Source organism: Hippocampus guttulatus, chromosome 18, assembly GCF_054856545.1.
Source record: "Hippocampus guttulatus isolate MCC_2025c chromosome 18, RoL_Hgut_1.0, whole genome shotgun sequence".
Lineage (NCBI taxonomy): Eukaryota > Metazoa > Chordata > Actinopteri > Syngnathiformes > Syngnathidae > Hippocampus > Hippocampus guttulatus.
In genome coordinates this window covers 9,740,963-9,761,650 of record NC_141278.1, presented here as the reverse complement: position 1 = coordinate 9,761,650, position 20,688 = coordinate 9,740,963, and the positions used below count along the sequence as shown (strand labels likewise).

Below are 20,688 nucleotides of genomic sequence, written 5' to 3'. Positions count from 1 at the left end.
GGAGGATGAATTGCCCAAAGGCCAACAAAGAAATGAAAATGTGCTGCTAACCTTCTCCCTTAAAGTTGTTTGGTCGAAATTGGTCTTCATATATTCGATTAGCTCATGACAAAAATATCCAAAACGTTCACAAAAATAAATGAAGCTAGGTTCATTGAAGATGAGGCGGGAATCAATTTTACACAAAAAAAAATGTCTTTATACCGTATTGGCCCGAATATAAGACGGCCCTGATTATAAGACGACCCCCTCTTTTTCAAGACTCAAGTTTGAAAAAAGACTTTTTGAACACCAAATTAATTTTTATCCAGAAAATAATTACAGTACATCTGAAACAAATGATTATAACAATATATTTGAGAGAAAAAGCATGTTATTTTGCCTCATTCAAATCTTAATATCTGAACATTTAAATAGGTAAACTAAAGTGCAATAACATTCATAGATGAATGGCTTCTGGTTTTTGAAATGTAACTTACATCATAACCTCTACTCAGCTTCGACCCACTTTTCTCCAGATTGTCACTACGTTTCTCCATTTTCTGTTATCTCTTCTATTATTTTCTTCTCTTTTCTCTCTTACCGCTATTTTTTATTTTTCTTCTTCGTGCTACCGCTATTTTTACTTTTATTCTTCGTGACAGGGGTTCACTTTGGCCTGGGGAGTCAAGTTCAGCATTCGCTTCAATGATATCTGGCGACATCTAGCGTTGTGAATGGGTATAATGTCTAGACCCCAAATATAAGACGACCCCCACTTTGTCTGTCTTATTTCAATGCAAAAAACACCGTCTTATATTCGGGCCAATACGGTAATTTATAAAAAGTTGCATTTGTTCTCAACTCAAAATTGTCTGATGACTACAAAAATACAAAGGTTCACAGAAGACAGAAATGTCAAAACCTCTCACAAAAACACATGCGTTTGGTCAATAATGATTACAAAAAAAATCCAAGTGTGTTTTCACACGTGAAGACAGCACTTTATCCACAGGTTGCCAAATGAAATGAATCCCGCCAAACATTTCAGTACGTGCCGGTTAATGATTACCATTTGACATGCGCATCCGTGCGGTTGCTGTATGCCAACCCTCGCTTGAAAATAGCGGATCTTTCCCGGCTTAGTTTTGACAGTCAAGGGCGCCGAAACTTGCTGCGATGTCACAAATCAGCCAAATGCAGGCACACTTTGGGAAGGAAGCTCATAGCGAAACTTGCTTGCTAAATTTCTCATTTGATAGGTTGGAAGTCCCTCCAGAGACTCAGTACACAAGCTGTTAAAAACAGCAGAACCCCCTCACCCCTTCCTCCCCCCTCTCGGGAGCACCGCGGCAAGTCTGCAGCACGAATGTCAAGTGCTGCATCAGCACCAGAAAGAACATTCCGCCTCGTCACCCACTTGCGCGCACTCAGCAGTGCCGTCAATCTCTTTCAGCCTCGACCGAACAATACCGGACCGTAATAATTCTTGCCAAAGAAAGTGAAAAAAGCAGGCTTTGAGTGCCTCGCTGTTGTAGCGCGGCGCGATGAAACATGGATGAAGCCCAGACATCTGGGGAATGTCGGCCGTTGACGGTATGCCGAGTATTTCCACACGCGCTGCCAAACCAGTGTTCTTTTAAGGCAGGTCATGAGATTGTTACCTGATGACAGCACAATTTTCGACTCCCAGCACACTCACAGTTGTACCCTGTATTGTAAAATTTTTTCAAAAATCACCAATTAACAGATCGTTCCCAAATGTAGGTTAGCGACCATGTCAAAGTGTCCACTTGCTCTCATTCGCGAGACATTTTTTTCAAACATTCTCTTTCCCGAAACAAAGTCAAATCAAGGACTTAGAGGCTGTACAAACTTGCAGTCTGTCAAAGCTTCCACGCTCCCGAGAATCTAAGAATAACATCAGGGATCAAGCATCCAGGAAGTGAAAGGCCTCTCGCCTTCCTCAACAAGCGACTCTTTGTTGGACTCTCTTTCGATGTACTCTTGCGTCCTCATACACTCCGCCGGACTCTCCGTTTATCTTCCTTCCTTTGAACATCGCCACCGTCTGCACATTTTGCAATCAGGCCCACCCGTCTCATCCAGACCGCAACATGGCCTCATTTGATTTGATTTAATTTCACCCTCCCCTGTCTCAGCCGTATAATAGTTTCTGTCAACATGTGCACTCACGGAGTTAAAAAACAAAACAAAAACAAAAAAACAAGCCCCCCCCATCTAAGTAATATTTCTGATCAAAGAGATGCTGAGGTAGAAAAAAGGCAGGAAGGGTACAATACCTCAAAGGCTCCCTTTCCAGTTTGATGGCGATGAAAGGAAGTAAGATGGACAATATAATGGCTCGACAATAATGGCTGGCATTACAATGCTTCATGTCAAACAGAAGTTATGAATATACCACTTGTGGAAGAAGTTAAAAAGTAGATTGTCCAAAAATGGAATTTTCTGAAACGGCAAATGCGGGCGGTGGTATGCACGGTGGGCAGAGAGCGAAGATGGGGCGGGGTCCTCCAAATGAGACATGACACAATAAACGTCGGCCATGCAAATGAGCTGCACTTCTTATCCCGACCCGTAGCGTTAGTGGCCAATCGGTTCAATCTCGCATCGGCGTTTGTTCACAAACGCGTTTGCCGAATAGCGGCGTGCTTTCGAGGACAACGGCAGACGTTTCGAGTTGACTGTTCTGAATCAACAACAACAAAAAAAATCTGAGCGCCTTGTTGCTTGAAGGAATCTCAGCAGACAGGAAATAAAGCGATCGGTGCGTTTTGGGAGACATCCTGCTGAGTGGGCATTTCCCCCTCGAGAGAAGAGAGAGTGAGAGAGAGACCATCTCCAGAGCAAAAATCCAAAATGTGTCAATGCAACTGTGTGTCACTAGCGACACAAACATTTCTTTGTGTTCTTTTTAAAAGTGTAATTTGTATCCATAAAGAGAGACATTCTCTTGTAACAAACACTTCAGTCCAACACCTGCTCGGAATGACACAAGAAGCCTCATGGGAGGTTTTCAAGGGAAGCAAAGCCTCTCTGTCTCTTGTGAAGCCTTTTTAAGATAAGATAACCTTTATTTGTCCCACATTGGGGAAATTTGCAATTGCAAAGATTGGGTAGAACAAAAGAAACTAAACAAACACAAAAAAAAATCATTCAAATATGATCTGGATTGAAACTGACCTCAGGGAGTTCAGTTGTAGAGTTTTACATTTTGGGGCATGTCATCGACTTTGTTACCAATCGTCAGTCTGTTTTGGAAAAGGGCCAACATGACCCCGAAATTGTCTCTTCCAACCAAAACATTTGATCTCCCATGTCATCAAACTTCCCCGCGACAGACTGCCCACGCTCAATGACACAAAATGAACTTTATGAGTATTCATCGGTCAGCAATCGGACAACATCCCGGGGACACGTTCGTCTAGTCTAGTCTGGGATGCCTGGAAATTACAATTTACATGCTTGCGTTGAGGCAAAATGGCACGCTTCCTGTATCTTTGAAGGCCTTGCTCCATGATCCTTTTTTTTTTTTTGTGGGTCTGCTCATGGTATCAAATATCACGTTGCCAAGTGAAACAAGCTTTGAGGGCAGCATTTTTCTGAAGAATCATGCTTGGGCCTTATTTCACCCTTTTAGGCACAGCGGTTACTCCAGATTAATAACGGTCGGGGGAAGCGCGCGTGAAACAATCATCCGCATGTGTTGATGACCAACTCGGAGGTTTCATTTAGCAAGTCTTCCCCTTTGCTTTGACCCGTGACTCTTTCTTCCCTCGCTCATTACGTTTCATCGTCACTGGCGGTTCTGCTTCATTGTTCCGTTTGAATAAATGAGAAAACGACTGCCTGTCGGGTGGCCCGACAATAAATACCCACTACTGTATACGCTTCCTTCGCTGCTTTTCTATGTGAAACGCAGGAAGAGAGATAGGGGGGAATTCCAACATGGCTTCACTCCCATTTGCATGCTTCATACATCATATCTTATACACACACACACACACACACAGACACTGAGCCAGCGGTAACAGACGCTGCCAGTTGTTTCCAGCTGATCACCCCCTTCATTTGTGCGGCAAACAGAAGCAATGCCGCCCGTGATTGTAAGCCGCAGACAATCCCCAAACAGCCGGCCCATCTCCGCCGCAGCGCCGGCCCAAACAAGGGCAGCGCTTGTTGCGCCGAGTTCACGTCACATTTGTGTCCGCCGCTGCTGTGCGACGCATCCAATCCGAAACCCTCGTTGCCGACAGGACAATGACAGCGTCCGGTTTAACCCTTTCATGTACCAATATCGAAACATGTACCGGTAACCTGATAACATGATAAGCTGTCCACTGTAGTGACCGCTGTCCCAGAAAGGGTTAAGGCCCGTTTTCTTCCAGTGGTAGCATGCAAAATGTGATCAAATAACAGCTGAAAATAGCATGGTTACGTTTTCCTGAAAAAGATTTCTGAAATCTTTGGCTTTTTTGGGGGGGGAGGGGCGGGGGCTCCCATAAAAACATGACATTCTAGATCAGGTGTGTCAAACTAATTTTTACACATTTTAATTCCCATTTCCCTTGGGGGGCCGTTGTGACCGAAACCAAATTCAGTCATACCTCGGTTTTCGACCAGAATCCGTTCCAGAAGGCTGTTCGAAAACCGAAACCACTCTCTTTTAAAAAAAATTTAAATCTCTATTGAACACATCTGCTCACAATGGAACGCTACACGAGGAAGCGTCACTTCCTCGTGTAAGGGAGGCGAGAGGAGTCAAGTGGCGCATTCAAGTGCGCTCATTTTGGTCGAGAACCGATTTTCGGTCGTAATCCGAGGCATAAAAAACTCGAATTTTATGGTCGAAAACCGATTTGGTCGAGAACAGAGACGTTCGAAAACAGAGGTCTGACTGTAATAGATGTCAATAATAAGGGTTTATTCAACTATTGTTGAAGGTACTCTAATGAGGGAGTTCTTACAATATGTCTCATTTATTACATATGAGAATTTTAAATTTTGGTCAAGATTTTAGCACGCATCATGGAAGTTGACATATTCAATTTGCTTTCGTGGGACACATAAAATTCTGTTCCAGGCCAGATCTGGCCCCCGGGCCTTAAGTTTGACACCTGTGTTCTAGCTAAAAAATGTGCTTGCGCCGTCTCAAATTTTAGGGTGAAAATGCCACCATAGGGGCAATGCGCATAGGGCCCTTTATTCTAACCATGTTGGGTTCAAAACCGAAAGAGATCCAAGATGTCAAACCAACAGCTAGCCAAAACTTTTCACTTTTTAACTAGTTTTGACTAAAACTGGTTCTTCGCCACTTGTTCCTATTCTCGGGAGGCTCTGAATAATGCAGCGAGGGATGCTAAACCCCCGCTGCCGCCATTGTTGTGCGGCTCATCCTCCAGCCCACATTGCCACCTGCTCTAGAAGGAACTTTCTGGGTCGCCGGGGGATTAGCAGGTCCAAGCGGAGGGGTGTGCTGGCGGATTGGGGGTCCACAAATAGGTCAGAGTGCGACATTTCAAAGCGAGGCGACGTGACTTTGAAGGCGAGTCGCTAAAGCGGGAACACATGGCTCACTTCCTGTGTTCGGGCTTCATTCCACTTGTTAGCATGTGGCTAGCCTCCCATTGATCGACAGCTATTAAAAGCGAGTTCACATTAAAGGAGACTCATCTTAACGATCAACGAATCGATCCGTGTATGTGCATCCAAAGCCTTAATAAAAATGTAAAAATTATATACGCAAAACATTTTCGACACAGTTAGGGCTAACCATTCCATTGAAAGCCTGGCTTGTAACTATTGTGTCTGCTGTTGCGACGATCGGCCATTTTAGCGGCCCCCCCTGCCAAAATCTACGCTAGCCGCTAAACGCTAAGCCTATAAAAACCATGGCGCGCAGTATTGCGGCGTAATCCCAGCAACATTATTACAGGCTACAAACCTGTGCTTAACGCTCACGTCCTTAATTCCATGACATGGCTGCAACCGGAGAACCGTATTTTCCCAGGATTACGTTTTGTAAATAACCGCTTGATTGAACCAACTGAGCAACATTCACTCTTGATCAAGTTAATGCAATGGATTCACTCCGCATCTCCGGTCTTGTCAAGCATCCCCAGAAGATGTTTTTAAAAAAATTTGCCTCCCCTAAAATGGTTTTTCGAGGCTCACCACACGCCATAATAACAGCCCAACGGCTGTGATCTGTTCTAGTTTTTCCCGCGCTCAGTGGGACTTGGCGGGGGCCGCGAAAGGCAGCGTTCCTTCACCGGCAGGGGAGGGACAAACGCCCATTCACGGGGACGCGACACAATACGGCCACAGATTAGGATGCCAAGCGGCACATGAGGATGAGGATGCCAGACCTCCTTTCCCATCCCCCCCCACCCCCACCCCCAAGCAACCTCGCTGTGTGTGTGTGCCGATGCGCAGACACAGCACCAGTCTGATGATCATGATGTTGTCGTCATGGAGATTTGCATGCTTTGCTTTCTTCCTTCTTTTCTTCGCTATGCCGCCTAATTCTCTCTCATTGTTACATTTAATAGAGCCACCTGTTCAGAGAAATTTTCACTTTTTTTTAAAAAAAAAACTTGATATTTACGTGTAATATTCGACCAGCTCCACACCGTTGTAATTTTCCTCGATTGAATGTTGCTACCGAATTTATTTTCTTCTGGTTTCCATTTAGCCTTTCTCCGTGAACCTTGTTTGACACGCTGACATTAATTTGTCCCTGCGGTCTGCGGAGAACATACTTTCTGGATGAATGAGCACCTTTACTGTTAATATTTCATGAAATTGTGTGTCGCCCCCCCCCCCCCCACCCACACACACACACACATTATGCGGCTTCATTCCTGTCCTTTCTCGCGGGGGCCTTTTTGAGGGCGTTCGGCACCGATATTCCCCTGGATGTCGTTTTCTTGATCAGGCCCGACACTTGTTCCGCGTCGGCGCGCAGCAGCAATCCCTGGCACAAATCGCGGGATTTATCCTCCTTCACTTTCAAGGAAATCACTCGTGTGGGGATTACGACAGACTTTTTCAAGCCGCTTAAATGAGGCACAAGTTGATCTTGCTGCGGCGTCCCCTGCTGTATGCGCTTTGCTTTCTGATTAAAAACAATCGAATTTTAAATATAGAGAATACTTGATTTCAAAAGGATGACTCAACATCTTTTTTTTTTTTTTTGCTTCTCCGTTGTTTGATGGTGTAGATGAGTTTGACACGTCCTCATTTTGCTTTATGACGTACGGAAGTAAAAGTGCTGCACGTGAGAGCGAACGGTGGCCAAATTTGGATCGTCAAGTTCAAACTAGAAAAGAAAAAAGAGGAACATGGCACACTGTACTTTGCATTTGTATTTCCTTTGTGAGACACACCCTGCCGCAAAGGAGCTAAATGTGGACGCGTTTTTGCTTGACGTCCTCATGAGGGTCACTTGGGGAACAGCATGCTTGGGGTGTGTCCATCATTTGACCATTGACCTCTTTTTGAATGTGAAAATAATGAATTTGTCCTCTCTTTTGGCCGCCATTTAGGGGAATCCAAATGTTTCCTCTGTCCACCATTTTGGGAGCATGAACGAATAGTAAAAGTCCAAAGTCATCTAAGCGGTGCTTTACAGTCCATAAAGGGACAGAAAACTGACCGTTTTCCCAAAATGTATCGCATGGATGAATAATTAATCACCCAAGGGGTCTGGTCCAGGCGCCCACTTGCAGAATTGATTTATTAATGGGCACGTTCGTTACTTTTATCCATAAGTGTAACACGAGCATGGCTAAATGATAGTTATCCTGTTTCCTGGTTTCCAATAAGACGGCTCCATTTGTCACGCCGAAATCATCAGAGCTGCTGCCGGGGCGGTGTTGCCATGGCAACAGATGTTCCCCGCCGCCAGTTCGACATGTGCGATGTTTGCGTTTGCCGGCGTTGTCCTATTCCGTCCCACCCCCACCCACCAAATGGCCTTCATGGGGTCAGGGCACAAGATGGCTGCCAGCATGTGTGAATCTGACTGAGGCAGGTTACTGCCAGAAGCGCGCTGCTTTCAATGCATCAAATGAAATGCATTTTCATCCAAGGGGAGACTAAGGGCAAACTTGTTTGTCCCCTATTCGAAATAGTTCAGCAGGACACTGAAAGCTTTGCCGCATCGAATGCATCAATTGGTACGAGAAGGGGATGGGTCGCTGTAGTTAGACCTTCGCAATGGTGAGAAAACATTTTTTTTTATCCAAGGGGAGTTTGGGGGCGGTTTTGTTTTTGCTGCTTTACAGTAGTACAACTGCGAAAATCTCACTGGCAGGCAGTCATTATGAAAACGAGGGAAATCTGGATTTAGTTCTGAATTGTGATTTATTTATTTTGCATCATTTTTATTCGAGAGGAGACTGAGGGCACTCGTGTGTGTCTTTAGTTTCCAAATTGCAAAAACCACACCACATTGAGCTGACCGCCCTCACAAGCAAGACTTGCTAACAAACAACAGCGAGGCCGAACGAATTTCTCCTGTATGAAGGAGGCCATTTTTAGAATGAGGGCGAAGTGCAACAAAGTGGAGACTGTGGAGCACAATGCTGCAGTTTGAGTAAATCAACGCTCTATTGGCCGAACACACACGCCACCCACAGCTTCATGCCAGGGTGTTGCTGTGGCAACGCAGCGCCGGAGCTGACTGTCATTATTCTCAACCGCAAACCGCAAATCAATGCTCAGTGGCTTATTCTTCATTCCTTTCTCGAAGAAGCAAGGAGGTCACATGTTGGCATCAGTTAATTCTTCACCGAAAATGTTGCCACAAAGTTGAACTTTTTTTCAACCTTGAAATTAAGCTTCCTACCACAGATGCGATGGGTCCATTTGGACGATGCGGTTCGCTCTAGCCAGCTGCCGCTAAAACCTGTTGACATTGCGAACGCAGCCCACGGCAAGGACAGGAAGTGCCATTGCTCATGCCCACTAAACGCAATCAACTCCATGGACAAAAGTCTCATGCTAGCCGAGTTTCAAGTTTGCATTTGCCCTGGCATGCGGGGCCGGAGTGTTTTGGGAGTCAAATGGACGGCGGATGGAGATGTGAGCAGGTTGCTGATGGTGACTTGTGTGCAGACGCTGCGGCACTCTTGCAGTTTGTTCCACTGCATCGCTGCTCTCTGCTGCCACCTGCTGCCCAATCCAGACTTTGTTTCACATGATTGGATAAACTTTGTCAAATGTACTGTATGTGTAACATACAGCACAGATGAAATTTCTTCCCTCTCAACATAAAACAAGATGAAGGCGCGTGATTGCACATTGTATGATGATGAACAGATGCATATTTTTTGAACAAAACTTATGTCTCCATGCAGGAGGGAGAATAAAAATGTCTGGGTTTTTTTACATGTAAAAACAGATTCTTTTTTGTGGGGGGGGGGGGCTTTGTTGTCTTTACATTAATGTCATATTTATTGAAAAGTTCAATTACATTTGCTGTGTGATTATCTGGGAGAAACATGCTGAGGGGAAAAAAACATTTTAAAGTCATTCTTAATAATTTGTACAATTTCAAATAAATGTTGCTTTTTGATTATCTGAATAAAAATGACACAATAATAAATTATTATTGTCCTTATTTCAAATAATTAACTTTTTGTGCAGTTGAAAATAGAAAATAGATTTTTTTTTCAGTAAAAAACATTTTTACATGCAAACTTGAAAAATTCCTTCAAAATGTAAATGTATAACTGTGACTATATGTACATTTATTATGTTTGCATGTTTTTCAAAAATAAAAACATGAAGTAAATAATAAATGATATTTTTTGACAAAATTAATGTGAACATCACACTATCCAATGAAAATGCCACTTTTTTTTCTCCGTGGCACAACAACAAAAAATGGACTATTTATGGATTTCAAATCTTAATTCAAATGCATCCTAATAGTGGGGAAAAAACGCTCAGTGTGTTATTTTGGTTTCCAGCTGGCGCCTGTCCGATGTGCTCTCCTGTCCTGGTGTGATGCGTCATGGCCCCCTTGCTGAGCAGCGTGTGGTGGGGGCCTGAGGTGGCTATTGTGGGCACGGGGGCGGGGGGCCGGGCGGCAGCCTGGGTGGTCAGCGGCGGTAGCAACGGCGCCCAGCTCGCCCTGGTGGCCGCCCTCAGCACCCTGGCCGCCCTACTTCTGGTGTCCGTCTTACTGCTGCTGTGCACCAGTTGCCGTGGGTGAGTGCAATGCCTGATGGGAAATGGAGTCTTCACCTTGCACAATCTGTTCAGAAGAACCTCAATAGAAATTCTGATTAAAAATGCTCCGTTTTGTCTTCTTTTACAGGCAGAAGAAACCAGCCATTGGGCATCCGGCAGGAGACAGAGTGGACCTCATGGATGGAGTGAGTACAATACACACACACACACGCACACACACTTCTTCAATATAGGAACAAAAAGATGTCAACGAATTGAATGAGTTACATCCAATTCAGTTGTCTTTTTACATTCGTCAGCTGATGTGACACGTTTGTCCTGTTGATTTTAAAAAAAGGTCATTCACTTGAGTTATTTTTACTTTTTAAAATTACATTCCTACAAGCAAATGAAAAATATGCAGGGATATTTGTTAAGTTCAGTTATCTTAAAGGAAACATTTTTCAAATATACAAAATTGCTCAAATTAAATCGGCTTGAAATAATATGAAATAAAAACTCAAAGAAAACGATTGATCAGGCAAAAATCATTTTTTACGAGATTTAAGTGACACCATAAAGCATTTTAGAACGGCACAGTCATTAAATAAAATCTAGCAATAAAGACAAATAATGAGTTGGTTCAGTCACAACTCATTTAATCCCCCCACCCCCCAAAAAAAGCTAATATTTATACATATGACTTCTGCCAGGTTCTGTATATTTATTAGTGCAACTGTTGTATTTAGCCGCTTCTCCTCCACGTCGAGAGGAACCAGATGAAGTGGCTCGGGCATCTGATTAGGATGCCTCTTGGACACCTCCCTGGTGAGGTGTTCCGGGCACGTCGCACCGGCAGGAGGCCCCGGGGACGGCCTAGGACACGCTGGAGAGACGATGTCTCCTAGCTGGCTTGGGAACGCCTCGGGATCCCCCGGGAAGAGTTAGAAGAAGTGGCTGGGGGAGGGAAGTCTGGGCTGCCATGCTGACCCGCCCCAACCCAACCCCAGATAAGCGGTAGAAAATGGATGGATGGATGGACGTCAGCAAAGAGTGGCTTGATGGAGCTAAAAGATGACGTCATTTAGAGTGGAGCTTCATTTACTGCGTGCGTCCACTGGGTGCCGCTTTTGTCCCAGCCTGTCTGTCTCGAGCTCTTAACTCTGCAGAAGGGGGGAGAAAAAAAAAAGAATCTTCCTCGTCCTCATGTGAACTCCTGACGTGTGCGTTTCTCGCTAATGATGAAGCGGAGGAAGAGGGGGACGTGTTGTTTGATTTCTTTTTAACTCTGCAGAGGCTGACGCTTCTCACCTGTTTGCTTAGCTAAGCCTCTACAGAAGGAAAAAAAAGCCTTCGTCTTGCAGGATGTCTTCTCTTGAGTTTCAGGGTTGTCGTTGTCGTAACTCTGCCAAAGTGACGCGTTGCAGCTGTAACTGAAGACCTGACATTTATCCTAATCTGTTTTTTTACCTTTTAAACAGAACCCAACAGGTCCAAAGGATATTGCAGCAACTGTGTGCGGATTAATGCAAAGACACGGTTTTGTGTCGAATTATGACAACCAGGCAAAGGCATGTGACCATTTTCAAGGACTGTTCAAAAAGTCACAGTGTTAAAAACCACCAAAACGTTTTTAATTTGATTTATTTTTGTTAGTTTTGTTTTTTGTGTGTTTTTTTGCCATCAGTGTGGGCGAATTAACACAAATCCTCCTGGACAGAAAGTTGTTAGGACGGCAAGCCGTGGCTTTGCTTATTATGAGAAGATGGAGACATGAAATAAGTGAAACGTGTGGCTATGCTATATGTTTTATTTTAAGTTAACATTTTTATTATTAAAAATGCTAAAATCAAGCCCCTCCCACTGAAGTTTCAAACATGTACTCCAATCTTTTTTACATATGCTACTTTCAACCAATCTCGTATGAAACATTTACGATGCGATGAGGCTCACAATGTTTCTGTCCTTTCCAGGTGTCGGACAAAGAAACCATCAGCCAGTCGGCCGACAGTCCGGCGACGGACGTTTGCGTGAGCGGCTCTCACAACGGACCTTTCACCAGCGGTACAAGTACGTCACGGCGGCTCACTTTCGACCAATGGCGGAGCTCGAAACTTAATTGTGTTGCGTGCTCGTGAAGTCTTCACAGACACGCAAGCCAGCAGTCCTCAGCCATCGGAGGATGTACCCTTCAGTCAATTGGAGCACAGGTCCTCAAAGTGTCCGCAGGGACGTGAGTTGCCCAGCATCCCGCCCAGCAGCTCTGTAGTCCCGGACGGCGCCCAGCCCACATCCGGGGACAGCACCTATGAGGTTAGCAATATATCAACATTGCCTATATGTAGCTATTATCGCCTATCAGATAAAAATACAATTAAATTCATCCATCCATTTTCTAATCCGCTGATCCTCACGAGGGTCGCGGGCTTGCTGGAGCCTATGCCAGCTGTCTTTTGGCAATTGGCGAGGTACACCCTGAACTGGTTGCCAGTCAATCGCAGGGCACACATAAATGAACAACCTTTCGTGTTCACACTCACACCTAAGGGCAATTTTGAGTGTTCCATGAAGCTTCCACGCATGTTTTTGGAATATGGGAGGAAACGCAGGCACGGGGAGAACATGCAGACTCCACACAGGAAGGGCGGAGCCGGAATCGAACCCTGCACCTCTACACTGTGAGCCCGACGTGCTAACCAGTCATCCACTTTGCCATTGCTAGGTTTAAGTGCCACTGAAGGGAGCGCACAAAATGCATTCAAAGTGTTTTGCATAATTACAAATATCTTTTGATTTCAAAAACCTTGAAAAAACAATGAATGAAAATGAATTAACGGTACTCTTCCTATTATTCATTTATTGAATTTTTTGAATTGTATTATGTATTGTGTACCTCGATTAAACAAAAAAATGTAAATTTGAATATATATATATAATATATATATACAATTTTTATGTGTATGTATATTTCAGAAAATATACATATTCAGTATGTTTTCTATTTTTTTCTATTTTTTGCATTTTTTTACTTTTATTTAAATGTACATTTTTTCCCCCAACATCCTTTTTTAATGAAAATGTTTTTGGATTTTGAAAAAAAATGGGCAAAATGGCTCTTTATGACATACATGGCAAAATAATGGGCAGAAACATTTTCCATGTAATGGTTTGGCCTTTTTTTGGGCGGGGATGCAGGTGGTCAAAGACATGTCGACGGCATCCCGCGACGTCAGTGTGGAGGACTCCCTCTACGAGACGGTGAAGGAGCTCAAAGATCCCCCGAAGAAACTGGGCCTCCCCAACGGAACCGCCGGCCCATCTCCCGGCGACACCCCCCCTCCTCCGCCCCTTGTCAACAGCCACGCCGGCGTCCCTGCCGGCAGCCCCGGCACGCCCGAGTACGCCTCAGTAGACCGCAACAAAAAGAGCCGCTACAGCATCGACTTGGAGGCCAAGCGGCGGTCCGAAAGCGCTCCGCCTCCCGCGCTCAAGGTCGAACCTGAGGATATGCCCCCGCCGCTACCGGAGAAAGTTTTGGATGAAAATGACAACCAGCCCACGCTCTTAAACGGACACGCCGGCCCCGAGCTGCACAACGGGAAGGTAGGTCGGCCGTTAGTGCTTTATGAGGCGACAACGTGTCGCTGCCATGTTTTACGGGCGCACTGTGCCCATGGGGCTGTAAAACTCCTAAAAGTCACCGTTTGAAATGCAAATAAAGCTTTTGGCAGATGCTTCCTGTTCACTTTGCCCTCCTCCACGTACTTACAGGGCTACTTGTCCAAATAAGGTTCCTTACCCAATTTAGTTACTAGTTAGGTAATTGGCCCTCAAAATAACCAAAATGGTTTCTTGTCTGACTACTAGTAAAGTTACCAAATGTGGTTCCTAGCCTTTTTTATTATCTTACCCAATATGGTTCCTTCTTTTTGAAACTAACAATCATGATTTCTTGTGCAATCAAGGGCCAAGTTACACAGGGTTCCCACAGGTCCTTAAAGTGCATAAAAATCCATAAAAAAGAAGTTGTAAAATTATGTTCTTAATTGTCCTTAATTTTCAGGGAAAGCTTCTAAAATCAATAAAAATCCTTAAAAATGTATTTTTACTCAAAAATAAATTGAAGTTTTATATTTTCTAATTTCAAATGTATCTTAGTATACTTTATTTGAGAATGAATTCGGGGGTTTTTTTTCATTTACAGGTAGGAAAATGAAAAATTGACATACAGTATGTCAATTAAAGGGTTAGCTGATTGCCCCTAAAAATAAAGATGTGCCCTTCCTTTGGCAGCAATGATTTGAACACCTGCTCAGTGACATGTGGCTTTTTGTTCAGCCCGCATGTTGCTGAGCGGGCATTGAATCCACCGTGAATCCCCTGCTGAATGGAGAAAAGGTCCTTAAAAATGGCTAAATTATATATGGACCTTTTAAGAACTCAAACGTCCTTAAAAGGTCCAAAAATAAAAAGAAAGTGGAAGAGTGGGAACCCTGAAGTAACCAAACAGGGTTCCTCACCTAATAAGGGCTATTTGACCAAATATGCCATATTTCCCAAGAAGTACGATTACCAAATATGCTTCCTTTCCCAGAAAAGGGTAAAATACCCAAATATGCTTTCTGGTTCAGTTTATGTCAGCAAATCTGGTTCCTTGTCCACATAAGTTGCCAACTGTGCTTCTTTGCCTACTTTGTTAGTTATCAAATACGTGTCCTTGCCAGATAGTTAATTTATCAAAGATGCTTCCTCGCCCAATTAACGATCTTCCCAGAGTGAGTTATTTCCAGGCTGAACGACACAAACCACAACAACAAGCATGTTGTCATTTAAACAACAGCTTTGCTCAGATGTACCGAATATGGCCGACCTCCGGCTAGTCCACTGGTTCACTCAGCAGGAATTCTGGCTCTTCCACCCTACCCCGCACACACACACACACGTATACAGTATATATATGTGCATGTTTTCATGTTATTGTGCTGCATGGCGACCCCCCCACCTCCTCCCTCCGGGGCCTGATGTAAGATTAACCCTGTGTGGTTCCGACTCCCTGCAGTTTACACTCGCGTACGACCAGGAGGTGATTTGTCTTGTCAGATCTGGTGTGTGTGTGTATAAGTGTGTGAGTGTTGGTGTGTGTATGGATCGAGAGAGCCAGCTGCTACAGTATTTGTCCCAGTGACAGTTGTTCCAGGGCCATGATGGATGATGGCGCGTACTCGGCTTCCGCGCCGACATGCCCGCGCTGTATGTAAATTCCCTCCGGCGGCGGTACAGTAAATGCACGCACGGTCCCCCCAATCGCTCTCGAACATAAGCAAACGTCGCAGTGCCCGCAGGCCTTTTAGCAAATGAGTTTGACCCACCTGATGGGCTCCCGGGACCGCCAGAGTCATGGTCCCTGCCTTCGCTATTCAACAATGTTTATTTTGCTTAGACTGGTATTGTTATGATAGACCGAATGAGCTAAACAGGAAGTGAAGATAATAAGTGTCAGCGTGGACGGCATCAGGAAGGACTTGTCCAGAGAGCTAAATTTAATCAGATTAGTGTCATTCACACGTCTCTGTGTCACTTAATATGTATAAGCAACATCCATAATCCTACAAACATAATCCGTATACAGTGCATGGCATGGCAGTGAGGGCACTCTGCCTAATTGGCAGGCCAATTCAAGCCAAATGGAAAAGCAGATCCATAAAAGTAATCATGCGTCCATAAGTGTATTGATTAATACCCCGCCAAAGACGCGGTGATGAATGACCACCGGGTCTCACGTCGTCTTTCCTAAAATGACGATGAAGCGCGCCGTCATCCATCATCATCATCACATCCTCCTCCGCCAGCCGCGCCGAGCACTTATCCATACTTTGATAGAATAAAGTGTGGGAACGAGTTGGTAAATTAGCCATTTCCGCGCGACGGCGCAGGTTCCTGAGAGACTTTTGTAGCCCGAGGATTGTTCTAAACGTGCGCTTTGTACTCCTTTCACATAGCGTCGCTCTTTGCGGTCTCCCGAGAGCCACAAGAAGGCGCTGTCAGGAAAAAAAATAAAACGATCCCCGATTCCCCAAACGCAAGCTGTTCACACTTTTCCCCCAGACGGAAGCACTTTGCTCAAGGAGAGCACCGAACAATGAAAAGATGACAGAGGATCAGACGGTATGCTCCAAGGTGGGGGGGACCCACCAGGGAGTCCACCGTACGCACACATCTTTAGTTTAAGCGTTTACATATTTTAACCGGGTTAAACTTTTATGGAACAGAGTACTGAGATTTATGTCTTGGTGGAGTGTAATAAAGTTTACAAATAAGCTTTCTTTACCACTAACCAGTAAAGTTCTCAAACGTTTGGTTCCTGGTCCACCAACAGACTCATGACCCTTTTCTACTGCGCTTGTGCTTGTCCTAGTTCCGGGGCAGTGTCCAGTTTAGCACCAGTTCTTTCTTTTTCCACCGTTGAAATTGTCTTTAGCTCTGATGCTTGAAACTGATGCTTAAAATGGGTCCATATTATTTGTTGGGCCAGACTCTGGCACCAACTGCGTCAAGGGGCGGTGGGCGGAGTTATCATGACGATCGCAGCTGTAGAGGAATGCCTCCCAGGACACACGGAGGTTTTGCACAAACTGATGAGTGGTGAACTCCGGCACAATTGTGTCCCACCAGAAGAGCGATCGCCAACGTGCTCAGACAGCAGGCAATCAATGACTCGCAGCCAGCCTCGTGATCATCTACACTGATTAAGATATTAGCATTTGCTGACTGCAACCCTGACTGTTATATGCTACATACAAGTATCATTGATGCTATGCTAAATCGGCTAGCAGATGATTAAAGCGCATTGTTGTTCTTATTATTATTAGCGCAGGCGCTCTTGGGTAAACGCTTTACGATGATGTAGCTCAGGGGTGGGCAAACTTTTTGGCTCGGGGGCCGCATTGACTTTTAAAATTTGACAGAAGGGCCAGGTCAGCACGAGCTATGGTACATTAAAAAAAATAAACTGCATTTGTTGACAGTCCATATCAAACATCAACAGAACAAAAGCATGAAAGTACTGTATTAATATACTTTTTTAAAATGACAACAGTGTTGTTGATGACCTATTTTAGCCTGTGCATTTCTGCAGATGGGTTGTGATCAGACCAGTAGAAGTAGAGCGATACAGAGGTCCTAGGTGGTCGAAAAGCCCCCCCCCCCCTCCCCGTGTTCTGCAACTTCAAGTCAATGCGCCACCTGGCGGTGAAATGACGGTCATTACAAGTCCAATTGAAATGAATGCAATCATTCACATCGAACCTTAATTGTGGACCAACCTTCGGCGGGCCGTATTAAAAAGACCAACGGGCCGAATTCGGCCCGTGCGCCGTAGTTTGCCCACCACTGATGTAGCTCCTACTTGGCCTTTCGCCATTGGAAAACCAATGTTAACCACTGTTAAGCATCAACTAAGCACAGCATTATCCCTGGCGCCGAACGAGCACCATTTTGGGGGAGGTGGAAAAGGGGTATTAATCGCTAAAATGTGGTTTCTCTCCCGCTGACTGGCTTGGTTTGTTTAGGGTTTATAACTGGATGAGTCGGCACTTTACAAGCTAACCAGCTGAGTTACCAAAATCTGTTTCCTTACCTGGCCGGCTTAATCCATCAAATGTTGTGTTTGTGTTTCAGTCTTGCAAATACTCCAGTGTGGACAGAACAAAGGTGGAGGACAGCAGCGTGAGCCGTGAGGACAAGGAGCACGACTACAGCAGCATCGCCGAGCTCAAAGGTCTGATCTCGGCCGGATCCTCCGGGGATCTTTACGCCAGCGTGAAGGATGTCTACGCCCAGCCGACGGGGGACACCACCCAGGATGGCGCCGACCCAGGCTACGAGAGCATCTGCATCCCAAAGAATGGCAGCGGCTCAGACGAGGCGCGCAGGGATTGCCGCGGGGGTGACGACTCGGAACCAGACTACGAGAGCGTCGGGGAGTTGGGTCTGGGTCGGGAAATGTCTCGTCTTTGAGCGACTGGTCATCATCATTATCATCTTGTCGGTTCGTCGGCATGTTTTGGTACACCTGTCGTTGGTACTAATAGCCGCCCGGTCGTAGCAAATACCTCACAATGACATATCAATCCACACATGCTGCATTTCAAAGGTGACGCGTGAATAATCTCGAAGGATTTCAAAAGTTGCCAAGGCCAGTGTGGATTTCCAGAGGACTTGAGCAAAGGTTGGCACGCCGTTCGGATAAGAACACAAACCTGTGCCCAGGCATTTGTTACTTTCATATCAAGAGCATCTGCATTCATGCATCCAAGATTCAAAGTCTTGAGTAGTGTCCCAAATTATGGGCGGCACCCTTCGCACCTCCTACATTTGGGGTCCCGCCCTCTGCGCCAACCTTTAAATCCACAAAAGGGGCAGTGCCCGTCAAGAACACACCTCAGCTGTCAACCTTTGACATCGCACCCCTAAAGTTTGAGTTGGAATTTTGAGCAGCACACTTTGCAGAGCCCCGCGCCAAAGACCCATCCTTGAAGGCAGCCTTTGGAGATCCATCCTTAAATTTGAGTTGTCTCGTTTCAGGGGAAGCACCCCTTAAGACCCCACTGTAGGTGCCTATCTTCGAGGAGACACCTTTATCCCAATTCAGGGGTGGTAGCCTTCAAGGGTCCACCATGTGTGTCAACATCCAAGGACCCACCCAGCTAGCCCACCTTCACGAATCCACCCCTAAATTTGAGTTCCTTGACGCTTCTGGGGTAGCACCCTTCAAGGACCCACCCTTCCCACTAATGTGGACCTAAATGAAAATTGGAGTTGCAATTCAAGAGTGGCACTCTTTAAGAACTGAGCCAACCTTTGAAGGCCCACCCTAAAATCTACCTTGAGATCGAGGGTGGCATTCTTCAAGGACTCACCCTGCAGACCAACCTCTGCGGACTTATCCCTGAATTTGTGTTCCATCCCAATTCTTCAATGATTTACCCCAAAACATTTGTTTTGTCACAATACTGGGGCGTCCTTCCAGAACTCACTCTCCACAGTAATCTACAAGGACCTTCATACCAACAATTAAATCTGAGTTGCAATTCAGGGGTGGCATCACTTTGAGAACACTCCCTACCTGCCAACCCCTTTGAGAGCTCACTCAATTGTGCCACCACTCCATAAAAGTAACTGTCTCGCCTTTCTAGAGATTTCCTAGACGTCCCCGCCTGGGTCATGATGCTAGGTGGCCACTTGCTAGCGCTGTAGTTTAGGTCCCACAGACAATGGGGACAACACTTCAGTAGCGTAATAGTTGCCTTTCCCTAGTTTTTCCCGATGGGCCCACATGGGCCTTTTCCTATGGATTTGCTTATTTACAACAACGTGCCAATGTGAACGTGTGCCTGCCTGCCAGAAGAAAATTCCCTTTGGATTTTTTTTTCGATGGTTTCTTGCGCTTTTCTAGACGGGAGAACATTTGGTACATGTGACCTTAACTTTAATGACTTCATCTTTCAGACGTTAATTCTTAACGGTTATCGACGCAGACGATTTGTACGGGATTTTGCGGTACATGATATCGTCTTCACTTCCTTGATGGCATCGAAGCACAAGGTCTGCAATTGCGGTACGGTATTTTTTGTTTGTTTCCTCTGCACAATTTCAATATGTTATCGCTTAAGTGTATAGTAGCACAACATAACTTACTACAAAGCACTATGTTAACCCAGCTTTACCCATGGGAATATCTTGCGTTTGCATCTATTTGTCCTTCTGTTGTTGTTGTTATTATTAGAAGAGCACTGATGTATGTGTGCAAACAGCATCGTCCACTGGCTAGTCACTATGTTATGAGCTAGTAGACAATCAGATGTCTGGAAAATTGGTACATTGTGTTGGTACATTTTGTATTTGTGGTACGTTTATTTAAAAAATAATTCTACTTTTTATGTGTGCTTTGTTGTGACAATGACGTTTTGTGTAAGTATCACGCAACCCCTGAATGTGTTTTTTGCAGTCTAGTATTAGACTTGTGGCTATTCAAGTAAAATAAAAACACATGCAGCCTAACTGGGCTGCTGTCATATTCATTCAAAAGTAGCCTAGACTCCCCATGTTTTGTTTTGTTTTTAGCAGGACATTTTTCCATAAGGTTCTTGGTCAAATTATTAAGTGTGAAGAATTCCAAAGTGCGGATTCTAGTTTGTTCAACTGTAGATCTCGCAACACCCTGGCAGATCGAACTTGGAAGTTTTCTACAACTTATTTTTCCCAAAATATTTGGTCCCAATTCTGAACTGCAACTTTCAATGTAATTTGACATTGTCAGATTGAACTCTGAAGATATTCCAAACATTTGGGGTCAAATTCTCAAGTGTAAAAAACATGTGTGAATGCTGAAGTGCTATTTCCAAAGTGCTTTTGTGATCCTTAGTGACATGACTCCATTTTGGTGTCGCCATCGCACACATCAAAACACACACGAAGCCATAGACGCCTGGGGAAAATGATGTGCCACAT

The 20,688-nt window shown here is 44.9% G+C and overlaps 1 protein-coding gene and 1 long non-coding RNA gene across 2 annotated transcripts in view; one reads left to right on the top strand and one right to left on the bottom strand.

Moving 5' to 3' along the window:
* The window catches only part of pag1 (phosphoprotein membrane anchor with glycosphingolipid microdomains 1), a 28,062-nt gene extending 7,797 nt beyond the window's left edge, over window positions 1-20,265 (top strand). The window contains exons 3-8 of the mRNA XM_086136341.1: window positions 9,978-10,218; window positions 10,328-10,385; window positions 12,153-12,249; window positions 12,320-12,492; window positions 13,375-13,782; window positions 17,857-20,265. Of these exons, the coding sequence (XP_085992467.1) occupies window positions 10,022-10,218; window positions 10,328-10,385; window positions 12,153-12,249; window positions 12,320-12,492; window positions 13,375-13,782; window positions 17,857-18,195 (1,272 nt within the window). The 5' untranslated portion in view covers window positions 9,978-10,021 and the 3' untranslated portion in view covers window positions 18,196-20,265. The remainder of the gene's footprint in view (window positions 1-9,977; window positions 10,219-10,327; window positions 10,386-12,152; window positions 12,250-12,319; window positions 12,493-13,374; window positions 13,783-17,856) is intronic.
* LOC147191119 (uncharacterized) lies at window positions 11,983-15,804 on the bottom strand. The gene is made up of 2 exons (XR_015103668.1): window positions 15,549-15,804; window positions 11,983-12,485 (listed from the first exon to the last, which is right to left on the bottom strand). It is a non-coding gene; the product is annotated as an uncharacterized LOC147191119 (long non-coding RNA).
* Window positions 20,266-20,688: the final 423 nt, after the last annotated feature.